This window comes from Nomascus leucogenys, chromosome 6 (assembly GCF_006542625.1).
Source record: "Nomascus leucogenys isolate Asia chromosome 6, Asia_NLE_v1, whole genome shotgun sequence".
Lineage (NCBI taxonomy): Eukaryota > Metazoa > Chordata > Mammalia > Primates > Hylobatidae > Nomascus > Nomascus leucogenys.
The window spans coordinates 78,152,656-78,171,318 of NC_044386.1; the positions used below are offsets into that span (position 1 = coordinate 78,152,656).

Sequence of the window (18,663 nt, forward strand, 5' to 3'; positions counted from 1 at the left end):
GGGGACAAAGACAGCAGAGCCAAGAGCATCCCAGATCTGGGAGCCAGAACCCTGATTTTCTTCTCACTAGACAAGCAGATGCACTTTGGTCCTCAGTTGGCCTCACCTGTGACCTCCCTCAATCAGCAATTGAGAAAAGAAAATGAGTGATGGACCAAGGAAGCCCGTATGCCACTTTTTTTCTCTCACAAAAACCCTTGATCTGAACCCAAACAGAACCCCCTGCACACATTCCTTTATACTTCTGTTTATTTTTCCTGCTCATGAAAACAGCCAACAATTGCCTTTCAAGGGAAGGGAAGGTAATGCTGGGAAAGTTCCTCAGGAGCCCTGAGCCGAGTTCTCAAGAGAGAAGTGAGGCAGCTGGGGATCTGGGAGGCCAGAGTCCAGGCCAGGGCCTCAGCATCCTAGAACCAGGGCTGCCTCCCGAAGAGCAGTTCAGAGGGCGTGACTCCATACGGGCAGGGCAGCTCCACACAGGCCTGGAACACCTTTCTCCTCAGCCGAGGGAGCTCATCAGGGTCTGGGCCTGCTTCAGTTCTGCAGAGGGAAGAGGTGGGCAGGTGGGAGGCAGTCAGGCGGACCTGGGAGAGCCTCTTACCCGTCAAGGAATAGCTGAGCCTCACCTGCCAGGAGGACCTGGAACTTGTCTGCGGAGAGGGACATGGCAACAGGCTGGGCTGGGGTCCCTGGGGCAGCTGCCACCTCCAGCCGCAGGTGCACCATGGGCTCTTCCACGGACCGCAGCAGGCTGGAGCTCAGGGTGTAGTCCACCCGCCAGCCCACGCCTGCCAACCTATTCACTGTGAGATGGGGTGGGTGGCTCTCAGGATCAAAGCAGGCAAGCCAAGTGGCCCTCAGCCGACACCCACGCTCAGCTCTCAACCCTTCAAGGCTATGTGGCCTCTAAGAAGCTCCCATCCTGCTGACCCAGGCTCAGAACAGGGCAGGTGCCCGATAATCCGTTCGGATCACCCACAGCAGACCTCAGTGAGAAGAAACCTTGGCTGGAGTCAGGAGACCCAGGGCCAGGTCCCAGCTCTATGGCTGCTAGTAACCATGTGACCATGGTTAAGTCATCTCCCTGGACTCTCCATGCACTTTGCGTGCTGCATGCACCTTCTAGAATGAGCCTGGACCCTGGCTGGCCTCATACTTACTGCGTAGGCTGCAGACCCGCAAGTGCTTCTGCAAGGGGCTTTGCTTCTCCTCGTAACAGCGGCACAGGCTGGCCGCGTGCTCTGCAGGTAGAACGGAGTAGCTCTGGAGGTAGCAGGTGGGAGCTGGGCTTGGGCTCCTGGCCCAAACAGGGCCTGTCCCCCTCTCTACCAGCCCTTGGCCCACAGGCTGCCCAGCTGCCAACCCACAACCCATACCTTTGGGCAGCCCCAGCTGCTGCAGTTCACTGGACAAGGATTCGCCATCGACACTGTGCTTGGCCGCACTGGAGAGGATGAAACTCAGCACCGCCACTGTGGCCTTCACATCACCTGACTCTGAGGGACCCGTGGGTGGGGCAGGGGGGTGTCACTGTGGGTCCAGCCACCTCCCTGTTGCCCTATTAACTTTAACTCAAAGCTCCCAGGCCTCCTGGAGCCACAGGCACTGCTACTGCTCCACCAGGAGCTGGCAGAGGACAGGAAGGTGGGACTGTCAATGTCTTTCCTTCCTTCATGCTCCTCCACTAGGGAAGGCAGGTTAAGGACGCTGCTGGGAGGGGTGGGGAGCCCCTCTGTACCAGGCACCAGGCCGAGTTCCCAGGGTTGCCTGGGGCCTATAGACTCAGTGGGCTACTCACCAAACTTGGCGTCAGCCGTGAGCTTCAGGATCTTCTCATACTATGGGGAAAGGAGACCTTCAGGGGGTGCCAGGCCCCTGCTCACCAGCCCCTCACCCCCAGCCTGGATCCTGTGATAAGGAACAGACAAGCTGGAAAGAAGGAAGGGAGGTGCCCAGAGAGGTTGAGACTGGGTCACCCGTCTCCCCAGGCCTAGTGCAGAGTTTTAGGGCAGTGGGGGTCATAAGGTCATGGGACAATGGGGTGCTGGATCTTGTACTCACATCAATTCCCTGTCCCAGCAGCTCCTTTAGTACCTGGCTGCAGAGCAGCCGCAACTTCACAGAGGACTGGAAGGGAAGTCCTTACATCAGCCAGGCTGGCAAACCTCACCCCTCCTTCCTTGGGACAGGCTCAGAGCAAGCCAGCCACTGATCAAGGTCACAAAGCATGGTAGCACAGGCTGAGAGCACTGAGGCCCTAACCCCAGAGAAACCTCGCCATCCTCTACACCCACAATCCCCAGCCCAACACCCCTCCTCCACCCAGAGTAGACCCTGTGCACTCAACCATCTTGGCCAGCGTGCTGATCTCTGCCAGGACCCAGTCGGGACAGTCCAGATCACCACAGAACCGGAACCTCTGCAAGGGAGGGAGGCAGGTAATCAGGCTGGAGGGAGGTCTGAGGTGTGGCCAGGATCCATGTGTCTCCCACACTGCTGCCCATCAGGGACCCCTGGTCCCCAACATAGATGGATACCCTCTGGCCTCTTGTTCTCCCCTATCATTAGGCTGTTGAGTAAACTCTCTCCCTGACCCACCCTGCCACCAAACCCTGCTCTGAGGTCTACTCCAGGCATTCATCTGCTCAGCAAACATCAATTGAGCGCCTTCTCTATGCTAGCTCCCACTGTAAGTGCTGGGGGTACAGCAAGGGATAAAACAAAGTCCTGTGCCTCACAGAGACGAGTGACCTCTCTCCCCTCTTCCTTGTACCCACACAACTCCAGCCACTCCAGCATCCCTGCTGCTGCTCAGGAACACCAGCCTCACTCCCGCCTCCATGCCTGCTGCACTCTATGTGGCTTGCTATCCTTTTTTTTTTTTTTTTTTGAGATAATTTCACTCTTGTTCCCCAGGCTGGAGTGCAATGGTGCAACCTCGGCTCACCGCAACCTCTGCTTCCCAGGTTCAAGTGATTCTCCTGCCTCAGCCTCCCAAGTAGCTGGGATTACAGGCATGTGCCACCACACCCGGCTAATTTTGTATTTTTAGTAGAGACAGGGTTTCACCATGTTAGCCAGGCTGGTCTCGAACTCCCGACCTCAGGTGATCCGCCCCCCCCTCAGCCTCCCAAAGTGCTGGGATTACAGGCGTGAGCCACGGCGCCCGGCCAGTGGCCTGCTATCCCTTAAGTGACACATCAGACCAGCCTTTCTTTTTTAAAAAAATAAAAAAATAAGAGTCTCCCTCTGTTGCCCAGGCTGGAGTGCCATGGCCATGCTAGTCTCGAACTCCTGACCTCAGGTGATCCACCCTCTTCACTCTCCCAAAGTGCTAGGATTACAGGCGTGAGCCACCGCACCCGGCCAGAACAGCCCTTCTTGATAATACTTCTTAAAATAGCCCTTCACCCAAGGAAATTATGGAGGCCGGTGGATATGTTCATTATCTTCATTGTGGTGATCCAAGAGCCAGGAAGATTTGTTCTTTACTTGTCCAGCCTCATCTTTCCCTAACTTCCTGAAGATACTCTCCCAGCTATGGGAAATGCATTCATTCCTGAGGAGCCATGCTCTCTCTCACCTGAAGTCTCTGCACATGCTGTTCCCTGTCTGAAGACACACGTCTCCCACGCTTGCCTCCGAACCCCAGGTACACAAATTGTACTTCAGCCAGCCAGCTCCTGCTATCCACCTTTAAGGTTGATGGCATCCTCAGGGAGCCCCCTTAGCACTACACACAAGGCGCTGTTAGGTCTCTGCCCCTGGAGCCTTAACTGTGACTGCCAATTCAGGCCTCCGATTTCCCCTTCCCTAGGCAGCTCAAGTCCTCCCAGTGCCTAGCACACTTCATGGTATAGAGTAGGCTCTTAGAACGTACGGATGGATGGATTGGATGGATGTATGGACAAGTCTCAACCCCAAAACTACTACTTTCTGGCTCTGGAAAGAGCGGAGGGGCTTCCTGTTAAACAGTGTGCAAGAGTGATCCTGATTCTAAGCACCTTCTTGTACAAGCCCCACAGCAGGGCTGGGTAAGGGGGTGTCCTTGGGAGGTCCTCTTGGGGATGGGGAAGACCTGAAAGGACTCCCAGCTCCAGACAAGCCCTAGTTCCTGCCCCGGGTGGCAGGGGCCCTTCCTTTCACCAGGGAAGCACCGGGACTCTAAGCCGGCCGGCCTGCTCTGTCTTACCCGCCCCCTACCCCCGCCCCCGTCTCGGGAGCGGGGTAGCGGTGGATTTTTCCCTACCAGACCCACAGCCCTCACGCCCGCACACACTGTGTTTGCGGAGAGGCCAGTACAACCTCCCCCAGTTTCCGGAGCCACTTGGCGCCCCCTCATTCCCGCTCCAGCAGCCCAAGCCTCGCTTCGCCCCTGGTGCCTCACCATCGCGCCAAGAAGCCTGGGCCCGGGAATTTCTTTTTCCGGTCCGACGGGGTCAGCTGAGTCGGCGATCACGTGACTTGTACTAAAGGCCTCTGGGAGGGCGGGCCCTGCTCGAGTGAGGCTGGGAGCGGACCGCAGCCCACGGGAGGTGCCGGGGACGGAATGCTGGCGTCTCATCCTCCGTCTCCCAGAATCTTTCCCTGGAAAAACTGGCGCCAACCGCAAGTTTAACTGAGGACCGAATTAAAGCATTAGAAAAGACAGTGGAAGTTATTTCTTTTGTTTAACTTAAGGGGGTAGGATCCCGGGAGCTAGGGTGTTTCAGGTCATTGCCATGTTTTCCACTGTTAAGCAAATAGCATTATACACAGCTGCGGGCTGTGGCAAAAGATATATTTTTAAAACTATTGAAATATACTACATATACAGAAAACTGTACCTATTATAAAGCTTAATAAGTTTTCATCAACTGTACATCTCACATAACCAGCACCCAGGTAAGGAAATAAACCAGATAACTTCTTCAAGTGCGTGGGTATTTTACTTCATTTTGATGAATCGTCTAGGTGCCTAGCAGAAAGGGCTGTCATAATTAACTTTCTCAGGAAAACTCCCTACAGCTTCAACATCAATGGATGCTTATCTTAATTTTTGCCAATCTGATGGGGAAGAAAAATCGGTTGCTTAGATTGCAGTGGTGGTCTGATTACTGGTAGCTTTGAGCTAATGGGTAGTCTAGAACAACTAAGTTTCCGACGTTGACTTGAAGAGGCAAAAACAAAAAGACAAAACAACAACAAAAATACATTAGAGAATAGACTAATAACCAGAGAAGAAATTGAACACAGTCATCCCTTGGTAACCTCAGGATGTTGGTTCCAGGACCCCAGAGATACCAAAATTCACAGATACTCAAGTCCCTGATATAATATGGCATAGTATTTGCAAATAACCTGTGCACATCCTTCCGTATATTTTAAATCATCTGTAGATTACTATAATATCTAATGCAATGTAAATGCTTTGTAAATAGCTGCTGTAAAGTTTTTTAATTTTTTTTTTTTTGAGACGGAGTCTTGCTCTGTCGCCCAGGCTGGAGTGCAGTGGTGCCATCTCCGCTCGCTGCCAGCTCCGCCTTCTGGGTTCACGCCATTCTCCTGCCTCAGCCTCCTCAGTAGCTGGGACTACAGGCGCCCGCCACTGCACCCGGCCTGTGTTTTTTTATTGTTTTACTTTTTCCAAATATTTTCGATGCACAGTTGGTTAAATCCAAGGATCCAGAAACCCAGGATACAGAGGGCTGACCGTAGTTTGAGCTCTCTCCTCAATTCCATGCCTATCCCATGCAACAGGTGCAGCTGGTTTTATTGTTGCAGGCTTTCAGGCTTTCAAAAGACAGAGCCCATGACAATTAAACTGCACTATAAAATAGAAAGAAATGTAAAGTGTCCCAATTCATGGTAAAATTGAGCTCATTTCTGAAGAGTTCTTTTACAAATCATAACCACTAGCCTGTTGAAAACAACAGTACTTTAAGTTACTAGACTATCCTATACCATGTCAAAAAATTTTTTTAAGAACATAAGACCTGTAATCATAGCATTTTGGTAGGCCAAGGCCGGTGGATCGCTTGAGCCCAGGAGTTCTAGACCAGCTTGTGCAACATAGGGAGACCCCAGTCTCTGCAAAAAATTACCTGCTTGTCCTGGTGCACACGTGTTGTCCCAGCTACCTAAGAGGCTGAGGTCAGAGGATCTCTTGAGCCTGGGAGGTGGAGGCTGCAGTGAACCATGATGGCACCACTGTACTCCATCCATCCTGAGCAACAGAAGGAGACCATCTCAAAAAAAATAAAAAATAAAAAATAAAAATAAATTTAAAAAAGGCTGGGCACGGTGGCTCATGCCTGTAATCCTAGCACTTTGGGAGGCCGAGACAGGCAGATCACCTGAGGTCAGGAGTTCGAGAGCAGTGGCCTGGCTAACATGGCAAAACCCCGTCTCTACTGAAAAAAAAAAAATTAGCAAGGTGTGGTGGTGGGTGCCTGTAATACCAGCCAGTCGGGAGGCTGAGGCACAAGAATTGCTTCAACCCAGAAGGTGGAGGTTGCAGTGAGCTGAGATTGCACCACTGCATTTCAGTCAGCTTGGGCAACAGGGTGAGACTCCGTCTCAAAAAAAAAGATGATTTGACTATTTAGACCAGTGGTTCTCACACATTAGAGTGCATCATCATCACCTGCAGGGCTTGTGAAACTGGCTGCTGGGCCCCACACCAGAGTTTCTAACTCAATAGGACTGAGGTGGGGCCTGAGCATTGCATATCTATGTTCCCAGGTGACATTTGAGACCATGCTTTGAAAACCACTAGTGTAGGGAAATATACTAGAGAATATGTATATATGTTAACTTACAGGTTTCTGTCCAGTAGAAAAGATAACTCCCAAAGATTGCAGTTTTATTTCCCAGTATGATTTTTTTTTTTTTTTTGAAACGGGAGTCTCACTCCATCGCCCAGGCTGGAGTGCAGTGGCGTGATCTCGGCTCACTGCAACCTCCGCCTCCTGGGTTCACGCCATTCTCCTGCCTCAGCCTACCGAGCAGCTGGGACTACAGGCACCCACCACCACGCTGGGCTAATTTTTTTGTATTTTTAGTAGAGACGGAGTTTCACCATGTTGGCCAGGATGGTCTTGATCTCCTGACCTCATGATCTGCCCGCCTTGGCCTCCCAAAGTGCTGGGATTACAGGCATGAGCCACCGCGCTCGGCCCCTCTTTTTGTTGAGACGGAATCTCGTTCTGTTGCCCAGGCTGGAGTGCAGTGGCACGATCTCAGCTCACTGCAACCTCCGCCTCCAGAGTTCGAGCGATTCTCTTGCCTCAGCCTCCTGAGTAGCTGGGACTACAGGCGCCCACCACTGCACCTTGCTAATTTTGTATTTTTAGTAGATACAGGGTTTCAACATGTTGGCCAGGCTGGTCTTGAACTCCTGACCTCAGGTGATCTGCCTGCCTTGACCTCCCAAAGTGCTGGGATTACAGGTGTGAGCCACCATGCCTAACCTCCCTATAGGATATTAACAAGTTTTGTCTCTATCTCAGAATACATTTCAGAACGCCCTTGCTGGAGCATTACAGACTGTCTCTCTCAAAAAGCTCCTTGAACTCGCTTCACCATGTTGCTAACTCCCTTGTGATTTAAAGAAAATATCTTATACATATTCCTTCATTATTTGTATGAAAGTCATGCTTTTAACATTGTGAAAATTATACTTCAGGCTGGGTGCGGTGGCTCATGCCTGTAATCTCAGCACTTCTGAAGGCCAAAATGGCGGGATCATGTGAAGCCAGAAGTTTGACACCAGCCTGGCCAACATGGTGAAACTCCATCTCTACTAAAAAAAAAAAAAAAAAAAAATCAAAATTAGTTAGGGGGTGGCACATACCTGTAGTTCCAGCTACTTAGGAAGCTGAGGCACAAGAATTGCTTGAACCCAGGAGATGGAGGTTGCAGTTAGCTGAGATCGTGCCACTGCACTCCAGCCAGAGCCAGACTGAGACTCTGTCTCAAAGAAAAAAAAAAGAAAGAAAATTATACGTCGATACAGTATGCTAATATAAAGGATATAATATGGTTTGGCTCTGTGTCCCCATCCAGATCGCACCTTGAATTGCAATAATCCACACGTGTCAAGGGTGGGACCAGGTGGAGACAATTGAAACATGGGGGTGGTTTCTCCCATGCTGTTCTCGTGATCGTGAGTTCTCACGAGATCTGATGGTTTTATTATGGGCTTTCCCCTTTGCTTGGCTCTCCTTCTCTCTCCTGCTGCCCTGTGAAGAGGTGTCTTCTGCCATAATTGTAAGTTTCCTGAGGCCTCCCCAGCCATGCAGAACTGTGAGTCAACTTAAACCTCTTTTCTTTATAAATCACCCAGTCTTGGGTATTTCTTCATAGCAGAGTGAGAATGGACTAATACAGTGTACTAATAACAGCTCAGACCGTAGTATACAGGTACTACTATACTTTGATGCTAGAGGTATTCCCATTAAGGTCAGGAGCAGTATGTGCTATCATTACCATGATCTAACATCGTTCCAGAGGTTTTTAGATCAGCAATTCTCAACTGGAGGTGATTTTGCCTCCCTGGGGATATTTGACAATATCTGAAATCATTTTGGCTGTCACACTCAGGAGTGCTACTGTCATGTAGCAGGCAGAGGCTGGGGATGCTGCTAAACATCCTGCGAGGCACAAACAGCTCCATAACAAAGAATTATCCAGCCCAAAATGTCAGTAGTGCTGCTGTTGAGAAGCCCTAGTCTAGACAAATAAAACATGGGAAATCCATTAACATAAATGTGCGAAAATAATAAACTAGTATTTGCCAATGACAGTCTAGCTAGGAGGTCCAAAAGAAGCACCTGAAGAACAGTTAGATTTTGCACGGGCTGCATGGTGGCTCATGCCTGTAACCCCAGTACATTGTGAGGTCTCATTGGGAGGATCTCTTGAGGCCAGGAGTTCAAGACCAGCCTAGGCAATATAGTGAGACCGCATCTCTACCAAAAATTAAAACAGCCAGATGTGGTGGTGTGCTCTGATAGTCCCAGCTGCTGAAGTGGGAGTATCGCTTGAGCCCAGGAGTTGGAGGCTACGGTGAGCCGTGATCATGGCACTGCACTTGGAAAAGATATTTTTTGAGATAGGGTCTTTCTCTGTTGTATCCTGGGTCTTGCTATGTTGCCTGGGCTGGTCCTGAACTCCTGGCTTCAAGCAGACTTCCTGCCTCAGCCTCTGAAAGTGTTGAGATTACAGGCGTGAGCCACTGCCCCTGGCCTTACAAAATAAAAATAAAAAAATAAGTTGCAGGATGTTATGCGGCCCGTTGAAAAATGTTGGAAAACAGTTGTGCATGTGACCCAGCTGTAACCAGTTATAAAAGTATCAGGATTAAGAAATGTACCGTGTCTGGCTTTCCCAAGTTTAGGTTCCCGCTGAAAGAATGAGATGGACCTTTTCTTCCTCCCCTCCTCACCTCCCTGCAAGAACCAGGATTGTGCATTTTGATGGGCAGGCTGTTACCTCTGGCAAGCCACAGGGGGCATTCAGAGCCTTTCCGCGTGTGTTTTCTGGGCACTTGGATAAAGACCCCCTGTCCAGGCCTTTGTTTAGGATATTTGGCCCATGGAGGAATGAGGGTGGAATCACCTGGGAGGGATAGAGGCTTCAACTGGAAGGAAGAGTGACCTGAACTCCAGGTTCTGGGCTTATACTTTGTTCCCATGCAGCACCCTGTTAGTGGTGACTGGGACCTGGAAGTCAGGGGCCTTGGTGGCCAAGCGTTGGCTGGACAGGAGGAGCTAAGGGAGGTGAGGGGCATCTCTCCAGCACTGTCCCCCACCCCGTCCCCAAGTCAGTGCCCTCTGTCGACTCAGACACAGCCCCAGCCAGCAGCAGTGCAGGTCAGGAAGGGCGAATGCACTCAGCAGGGATCTGCTTCATAGTCTCCGCCTCACTTCATCTCGGGTTGTGAGGAGTGAGTCCCCACAGCACTGATATGATATCCTGTCAGCTGAGACTATTCAGCTTGATTTAGAAAGATAAGGTGGGACATCTCTTGGGCATGGCGTGTGGGGCAGTGCCATCCCTCTGTGGCAGCAAACCAAGCAATAAACGAGAATGTGCAAAACCTGCATCCCAGAATCACCATTCCTGGAGGGAAAGCCTATGTTGTCAAGATGCCCACTCCTAAATTAACCCAAATATTCCACCCAGCCTCGAAAAGCCAGTAGAACTTTGACATTAATACACTAACCCTCAGTTCTATACAGAAATGTGTAAGAATAGCCACGTACTGTAACGTGCGGTCATTGAGAGAGAGGAGCCCATCAGAACAAATGGAACCAAGTCCAGAAACATGTCTGTCTAGGCGCAAGATGCCAGCATGTGAGTCAGCCAGGGAAGCAGAGCAGGAGGAGATATTTATTAAGATTTAAAACCGAACTGCATACCTCAGGCCTATAATTCCAGCACTTTGTGACGCTGAGGTGGGAGGATCACTTGAGCCCAGGAGTTTGATGCTGCAGTAAGCTATGATCGTGCCACTGCATTCCAGCCTAGATGACAGAGCAAGACCCTGTCTCAAAAAAAAAAATAAAAAAGTGCTGAGATGTGCCCTTACGTGAAGCCACCTTGGGCACAGTTTCCAAGACTGGTGAAGCCCCACTCAGGACCAGGGGGCCCAGCCGTAGCTAAGTTTCCACGGCCTGAGTGGCACAGTGTCCTGTAGGTGGCCATAGTGTCCTCAGTCCAGTCTCTGTTGGGCCTCAGATCCGCCAAGCGTTCCCATTCTGCCCAAGCTCTGCCTCATTATGGCGTCCACTGACCGCAGCCTCTTCCACCTTTCCAAAGGGACCCCTGCTCATGCTCTCCAGCCCGCAGTAGTGCCTGCTTCTCCAGGAAGCCCACCCTGCTGGCTCTGGGCTCTATGTAGCAGAGCTAGGCAGGCCGGATCCCACCACTGAGTTCAGTCTCGGGGGTCTCCACCCGTGCTAGGTTTCCACTGATGGGACATAAGTGGCCTGAGGGTCCTTTACGTCCACACAAGAGCCCCATGGTGACCAGGAATGGGGTTCTGAGAGGTTAAATGACTTGCCCAAGACCCCAGAGCTGGCTAGAATTCCTGCACTGCCACATCCAAGGCCATGTTTGGGCCTCCCACCTGGGGGCCCGGACACCCCTCTGCATCTACCAGGCTGGGAAACACATGTCTGCTGCAGCTTCCTCCCAGTGACTTACAGCAGCTGCAGGTTTCTGGGGGGCCTTCTACGGGCCCCAATGCAGCAGGGAGCCGAGAACGCTTACAGAGCCCCGCGTTCTCTCTCTGCCCCCTTCGGCTCCAAACTCATACTAGCTGGTCTGATGTAAGAACAGGCCTTAGTGAGGGTATTGGGGCTCTGCTCAAGTAGCCCAGGCCTTCAGCAATCGGGTGATGTTGATCTGGAGAGAAGGTGCCTACTGGGGGGAGCAAGCATGGCCCAGGGCCCTGGCCTCCTGCAGGGGCAGCCCCCTCTTCCTTCCCAGAGTCCACTAGAATCCAAAGGCATCCAGGGTAAAGTGCGGTGTTCAGCTGTGTCCTGGGGTCCAGGAAAGCCAAAGAGAAGTGGCTCCACCTGCTGTCCACCAGGCACCCTGGCAGAGAACAGCCTCAGTCCACCCCAGCCCAGCACCAGATCCCAGGGATGCATCCACCTGTAAGAGGGCAGCATGAAACTGCCCCCATTGTCCCCAGAGAGTCCCCTCAGTCATGGGCTCTGACCAGGGTGCAGGTGGGTCCAGCAGGCTGCGCATCGTGTGTGTGGCTGCCCATTGGTCCTCTGAAGAGCCTCAGGGGCTTGTAGCAGCTGGTATATGTCTGGGCTTGGAAGCAGAGGATGTTCCCCAGCCAGAAGGCAGGGGACACTTGTTTTGCATTCCAGTCCTCTGCAAGGACAGGGACCCCAGGCTCTGGGAACCCCAGCTCTGCCCGCCCTGCCCACAGCCTACCACCATTTGGCCCAGGCAAGTTGCCCCGGCTCCCACAGAGGGAGCCACCCTTCCTACCTCCTGATGTTTGCCCACACCAGTCAAGTTCCATTCTGGAAAAACCCTCCACGTCCTTGGGAAGGCACCTCCTCCTTGACTCCTTTTCAGAGCTACCGCCCCCACTTCCATTTTCTACCTATCATTCAATGCAGAGACCACCTTCTTCCCTGGGCCAGGGCTGCTCTGGAGGCAGGGAGTTCATGGCCAGGCTGTGGGGTGTAGCAGAGCACCGGGTATAGACCAGGTTCTCCAGGCACACCTGCGCAGAGAAGTCAGCAACCCACAGGTGAATGCCCCTCCTTCCGGCCCCACCCACCTCACAGGCAGAAAGAGGGAGGCTTCACAAGGAGGTTGAGGTAAACAGGAGAGCCCGGGTCACCTCTGTCTGATCTGCTGCCCTCCTGGGACAAAGCCAGAGGTCTGAGCTGGAATGTGTCGAGAGCCCCGGCCCAGTCCAGGTTTCACTGATGAGGCTGAGGGAGGGGCTGGGTCAGCCCAAGTCGCTGAGTCCATAAGGGAGGGCCCTTACCATAACCCAGGACCCTAGGGCTAGCCGAGGCCGCATCCGTTTCCCACCTAGACCAAGGTAGGGGCATGAACTGGCTTCTGGCTTCTAAGGCCGAGGCCCAGCACACCTCTCCCTCCCCTTGCCTGTAGCTGTTGTCACACATCAAAAGTGAGTTTTTCCCTGAGGGGCTGGAGGTGCAGCTCCTTGGGCTGGACCAGGTGGCCAATCCAAACAAGTCCCTGTGCGTCCCCACCAGCCAGGAATTCTCACGCCACACAGCAGCTGGGGGCACCAGGATACCCTGGGGGATTCCAGGGACGAGCCCTCCTACAGGCTCCCACAGCAGCACTGCTGCCCCCAGACCTGCCACCAGCTCTGTGTCCATGCAGCCTTCGAGAACCTGGCCCCTCACACACACCTGCCCCACTCCTCACACCTGGCTTTCCTGTGAAAAGCGGAACTGGTTCCACCTGGGCCAGCTGGAGAAGGGCCTCAGGAAATCACCATTCTGGGGATTCATTCCAATCATTCATTTATTCACCAAATACCCACTGTCCACCTTTCTGTACCAGGCCAGGGGTGATAGTCAAGTGGTACACATGTCCCAAGGAGCTTTCCTCTCTTTAGAGACAGGCAGGCAGACTCTCAGACCCTGAGGTACCCTCTGGGCTAGGGGGTGCCCAGGGCTGGATGCAGGCAAGGGCCTTGCCCACAGGAGGTGCTGGTGGGTACAGATATGGAGGCCACCATGGGAAGAGGGTATCCAGACAGAGGACCTAGCATGTGTCCAGGCCCAGGGTGTAACCTGGGGCAGGTGCGGGGCTGCTCTATCTGGAAGGCTTCCTGACTCTGCCGATGATAGGCCGTGGCTGGATCAGGCTTCATGTCGATTTTTAATATTATGTTTAATACATTTTGATTATGTAACTAAACATGATTATTGTGATAAAAATTATGAAATGTAGAAAATCTAAAAACACAAAAAACTAGCAAACTCCTTCTCTCCCCAAATAACTGCTTCAACAGTATTTTTGGACTTTTTTTCTCATGTATCTGCAACTATAAACATAAGCTTCACAAGATAGTATCCTTCCCCATATTGTTTTGGAGCTGGATTTTTCACTCAGCAGTGAATAGAGGCAGGCTTTAAACAGGCCAGGCATTGTGAGGGCCCTGAGAAAGGAGACCGACCATGTTGCTGGGTGACCTTGGGCAAGTCTCGCCCTCCTCAGAGCCTGGATTTTCTCAGTCCAGTGAAGGGCAGGAAGGGCTGTACTGGACTACATCAGCGCTTCCCAAACTCAGAACTGCCACGTGGAGCTGTGTGAGCTGTCACTGCACAACCCCAGGGGCAGGAGCATTCTTGTCATAGCCTCTGTGAGTGGGGCTCCTGCCCAAAAGTGTGCTGTGCCAACCTGGGGCCCACAAGAGGATTTTAGGCGATATGCAGATGAATTTATTTTTACCATCACCTTCTATTTGTAGTAAGTGAGACTGATTCTCACCCGGAGGGCTGGTTAAACCACAGATCGCTGAAACCACTCCTCAGAGGTTCTGATTTAGGAGGTCTGGGGTGGTGTCTGAGAATGTGCATTTCTAACGTTCTCGGGTGATGGTGATGCTGATGCTGCTGGCTCAGGGACCACACTTTGAGAATCACTAATCACAAATTTCCTTTAATTAATTAATTTATTTAAGGCAGAATTTTGCTCTGTCACCCAGGCTGGAGTATAATGGTGCAACCATGGCTCACTGCAGCCTCGACCTCCTATGCTCAAGCAATCCTCTGGCCTCACTTCTTGAGTAGCTGAAACCATAGGCACACGCCACCACGCTGGATACTTTTTATTTTTTGTAAAGATGGAGTTTCACCATGTTGCTCAGGCTTGTCTCGAACTCCTGGGCTCAAGCAATTCTCCCGCCTGGGCCTCCCAAAGCAAAAGTTTCCTTTTTAAATACATTTATTTAGGTTTTAAAAATGAATAGACTTAAAGCACATGAATAGATCTTCAACACTAACCACTGGGGAAATGCAAATTAAAACCACAGTAAGATATCACTACAGATCCATTAGAACAGCTCAAATCAAACATAGTGACAATATCAAATATCGGTGAGGATGCAGACAAAACTAACTCTCTCATACATCGCTGGTGGGAATATAAAATGGTACAGACACTCTAGAAAATAGTTTGGCAGCTTCTTTAATTAAACATATACCTCAATGTATGACCTAGCAATTGCTTCTGGGCATTTGTACCAGAAAATAAACTGATGTCTGCACAAAAACTCATACATGATTGTTCATGGCAGATTTATTTGTAATAGCCGCAAACTGGAAACAACCAAATACTCCCCAATAGGTGAAAGGTTAAGCAAACTGCTACATCTATTCTATGAAATGCTCTTCAACAATAAAAGGGGGCCAGGCACGATGGCTCATGCCTGTAAACTCAGCCCTTTGGGAGGCCGAGGCAGGTGGATCGCCTGAGGTCAGGAATTCAAGACCAACCTGGCCAACATGGTGTAACTCCGTCTCTACTAAAAATACAAAAAAAATTAGCTGGATGTGGTGGCAGGCACCTGTAATCCCAGCTGCTCAGGAGGCTGGGGCAGGAGAATTGCTAGAACTCGGGAGGCAGAGGTTGCAGTGAGCCGAGATCGCACCATTGTACTGGGTAACAAGAGTAAAACTTCATCTCAAAAAAAAAAAAAAAAAAAAAAGCCAGGCATGGTGGTGGGTGCCTATAATCCCAGCTACTCAGGAGGCTGAGGCAGGAGAATTGCTTGAACCCAGGAGGTGGAGGTTGCAGTGAGCTGAGATTACGCCACTACATTCCAACCTGGGTGACAGAGTGAGACTCCATCTCAAACGGAAAAAAAGAAAAAGGAACATGCACAACTTGGATGGATCTCAAAGGGTATTTGCTGAGTAGAAAAAAAAAAGCCAGTCTCAAAAGGCCACATATTATGTGATTCCATTTATATAATGTTCTTTTTTTCTTTGTTTGGTTTTGTTTTATTTTGTTTTTGAGATGAAGTCTCACTCTGTGGCCCAGCCTGGAGTACAGTGGCACGATCTGGGCTCACTGCAGCCTCTGCCTCCCAGGTTCAAGCAATTCTCGTGCCTCAGCCTCCCAAGTAGCTGGGAGTACAGGCACTCACCATCATGCCTGGCTAATTTTTGTATTTTTAGTAGAGACAGTGTTTTTCCATGTTGGCCAGACTGGCCTCAAACTCCAGGCCTCAATGGTTCCACCTGCCTCGGCCTCCCAAAGCACCGGGATCATAGGTGTGAGCCACCATGCCAGGCCTTCATTCATTCATTCATTGAGAGAGTCTTGCCCTGTTTCTCAAGCTGGACTGCAGTGGCAGGATCACTGTAGCCTCTACCTCCCAGGTTCAAGCGATTCTCCTGCCTCAGCCTCCCACGTAGCTGGAACTACAAGTGGTGCCACCATGCCTAGCTAATTTTTGCATTTTATAATATTCTTGAAGTGACGAGATTATAAAGACAGAAAGCAGGTTAGTGGTTGCCAGGAGTAGGAATAGTGGAGGGGAAGAGCCAGGAATGAGTGCAGAGGAATAGCAGGAGGGGGATTTTTGTGGTGGTGGAATGTAGGGAAAAGAAAGAGAGATCAGACTGTTATTGTGTCTATGTAGAAAAGGAAGATATAAGAAACTCCATTTTGACCTGTACCCTGAACAGTTGCTTTGCCCTGAGATACTGTTAATCTGTAACTTTGCCCCAACCTTGAGCTCACAAAAACGTGTGTTGTATAGAATCAAGGTTTAAGGGATCTAGGGCTGTGCAGGATGTGCCTTGTTAACGAAATGTTTATAAGCAGTATGCTTGGTAAAAGTCATCGCCATTCTCTAGTCTTGATAAACCAGGGGCACAATGCACTGCAGAAAGCCTCAGGGACCTCTGCCCTGGAAAGCCGGGTATTGTCCAAGTTTCTCCCCATGTGATAGTCTGAAATATGGCCTCGTGGGATGGGGAAGAACTGACTGTCCCCCAGCCCGACACCCATGAAGGATCGGTGCTGAGGAGGATTAGTAAAAGAGGAAGGCCTCTGTCTCCTACCTGCCCCTGGGAATGGAATGTTTCGATATAAAACCTGATTGTACATTTGTTCAATTCTGAGGTAAGAGAAAAACCACCCTGTGACGGGAGGCGAGACATGTTGGTAGCAATGCTGCTTTGTTATTCTTTTCTTTTTTTTAAATTTTTTTTATTTTATTTTATTTATTTATTTTTTTTTTGAGACGGAGTCTCGCTCTGTCGCCCAGGCTGGAGTGCAGTGGCGCGATCTCGGCTCACTGCAAGCTCCGCCTCCCGGGTTCACGCCATTCTCCTGCCTCAGCCTGTCCAAGTAGCTGGGACTACAGGCTCCCGCCACCATGCCCGGCTAATTTTTTGTATTTTTAGTAGAGACAGGGTTTCACCGTGGTCTCGATCTCCTGACCTCGTGATCTGCCCGCCTCGGCCTCCCAAAGTGCTGGGATTACAAGCGTGAGCCACCGCGCCCGGCCTGTTATTCTTTTCTCCACTGAGATGTTTGGGTGGAGAGAAGCATAAATCTGGCCAACATGCACATCCAGGCACAGTGTCTTCCCTTGAACCTACTTGTGACACAGATTCCTTTGCTCACATGTTTTCTTGCTGACCTTCTCCCCACTGTCACCTGCTCTCCTACTGCATTCCTCTTGCTGAGATAGTGAAAATAGTAATCGATAAATACTGAGGGAACTCAGAGACCGGTGCCGGTGCAGGTCCTCGGTATGCTGAGCGCCGGTCTCCTGGGCCCACTCTTCTTTCTCTATACTTTGTCTCTGTGTCTTATTTCTTTTATCAGTCTCTCATCCCATCTGACGAGATATACCCACAGGTGTGGAGGGGCAGGCCACCCCTTCAGTGGAACAGTTCTGTATCCTGATTGTAGCGGTGGTTAAATGAGTCTACATATGTGATAAAATGGTATAGACCTAGACACGTGACACTGTTAGATATTGTCCTACATTTATACAAAATAGAACCTTTGGAGGAAACTGAGTGAAGAGTACATGAAACCTCTCTTACCATCTTTGAAATTTCCTCTGAATCTATGTTTCCAAATAAAAGGTTAAAATTTGTAAAGTTGCTTTAGACAAAAATATTAAATAAAAATAATGTCCTCTCCACTCCCGTGAGTAACTTGGCTCCAGGGGCTCCGCTCGCCACCCAGGAACGCGCCACCGACCTCCGCCACGAGCGAACCCTTCCAATGGCCCTTGCTGCGCAGGCCGGGACGCCTCTCCCCCCTCCACCCCCGCCGCGGAAAGTTAAGTTTGAAGAGGGGGGAAGAGGAGAACATGGACATGAAGAGGAGGATCCACCTGGAGCTGAGGAACTGGACCCTGGCAGCTGTTCGGGAACTTGTCTTGGACAACTGCAAATCAAATGATGGAAAAATTGAGGGCTTAACAGCTGAATTTGTGAACTTAGAGTTCCTCAGTTTAAAATGTAGGCTTGATCTCAGTTTCAAATCTTCCCAAGCTGCCTAAATTGAAAAAGCTTAAACTCAGTGAAAATAGAATATTTGGAGGTCTGGACATGTTAGCTGAAAAACTTCCAAATCTCACACGTCTAAACTTAAGCGCAAATAAACTGAAAGATATAAGCACCTTGGAACCTTCGAAAAAGTTAGAATGTCTGAAAAGCCTGGACCTCTTTAACTGTGAGGTTACTAACCTGAATGACTACCGAGAGAGTGTCTTCAAGCTCCTGCCCCAGCTTACTTACATGGATGGCTATGACCAAGAGGACCAGGAAGCACCTGAATCAGATGCTCAGGTGGATGGTGTGGATGAAGAGTAGGAGGGTGAAGAAGAAGATGAGGAAGACGAGGAGGATGAGGATGGTGAAGAAGAGAAGTTTGATGAAGAAGATGATGAAGATGAAAATGTAGGAGATGACGAAGACGAAGTCAGTGAGGAGGAAGAAGAATTTGGACTTGAAGAACATGAAGATGAGGATGAGGATGAAGAGGAGGAAGAAGGCGGGAAAGGTAAAAAGAGGAAGAGAGAAACAGATGATGAAGGAGAAGATGATTAAGACCCCAGATGACCTGCAGAAACAGAACTGTTCAGTATTGGTTGGACTGCTCATGGATTTGGTAGCTGTTTAAAAAAAAAAA

At 50.5% G+C, this 18,663-nt stretch overlaps 1 protein-coding gene and 1 pseudogene across 4 annotated transcripts; one reads left to right on the forward strand and one right to left on the reverse strand.

Moving 5' to 3' along the window:
* Positions 1-231: 231 nt before the first annotated feature.
* On the reverse strand, positions 232-4,479 carry LOC100584701 (COMM domain-containing protein 4). 3 transcript variants are annotated; one of them, XM_003281812.4, is made up of 8 exons: positions 4,388-4,478; positions 2,348-2,419; positions 2,062-2,127; positions 1,799-1,838; positions 1,377-1,496; positions 1,161-1,241; positions 627-803; positions 232-540 (listed from the first exon to the last, which is right to left on the reverse strand). In XM_003281812.4, the coding sequence occupies exons 1-8, from the start codon at positions 4,388-4,390 to the stop codon at positions 500-502; spliced, it is 600 nt and encodes a 199-aa protein (XP_003281860.2). In that variant the 5' UTR covers positions 4,391-4,478; the 3' UTR covers positions 232-499. The 3 variants fall into 3 exon arrangements, with proteins under 3 accessions (XP_003281860.2, XP_030670347.1, XP_030670348.1); XM_030814487.1 differs by lacking the exon at positions 2,062-2,127 and having other exon boundaries at positions 4,388-4,479; XM_030814488.1 differs by lacking the exons at positions 2,348-2,419; positions 4,388-4,478 and adding an exon at positions 4,250-4,377.
* A 13,326-nt stretch (positions 4,480-17,805) lies between these two features.
* Positions 17,806-18,663, forward strand: LOC100591868 (annotated as a pseudogene). Its single transcript, XR_180515.3, has one exon. The product of XR_180515.3 is annotated as an acidic leucine-rich nuclear phosphoprotein 32 family member B pseudogene (transcript).

Excerpts from the sequence above, each read along its gene's own strand:
- LOC100584701 (XM_030814488.1), bottom strand. The coding sequence starts at position 4,342 with ATGAGGGGGCGCCAAGTGGCTCCGGAAACTGGGGGAGGTTGTACTGGC. Across the intron at positions 2,128-4,249 it reads GCGTGAGGGCTGTGGGTCTG|TCCTCTGTGAAGTTGCGGCT; the intron begins GTAGGGAAAAAT and ends CTTCCCTTCCAG. Across the intron at positions 1,242-1,376 it reads GCAGCTGGGGCTGCCCAAAG|AGCACGCGGCCAGCCTGTGC; the intron begins GTATGGGTTGTG and ends TTCTACCTGCAG.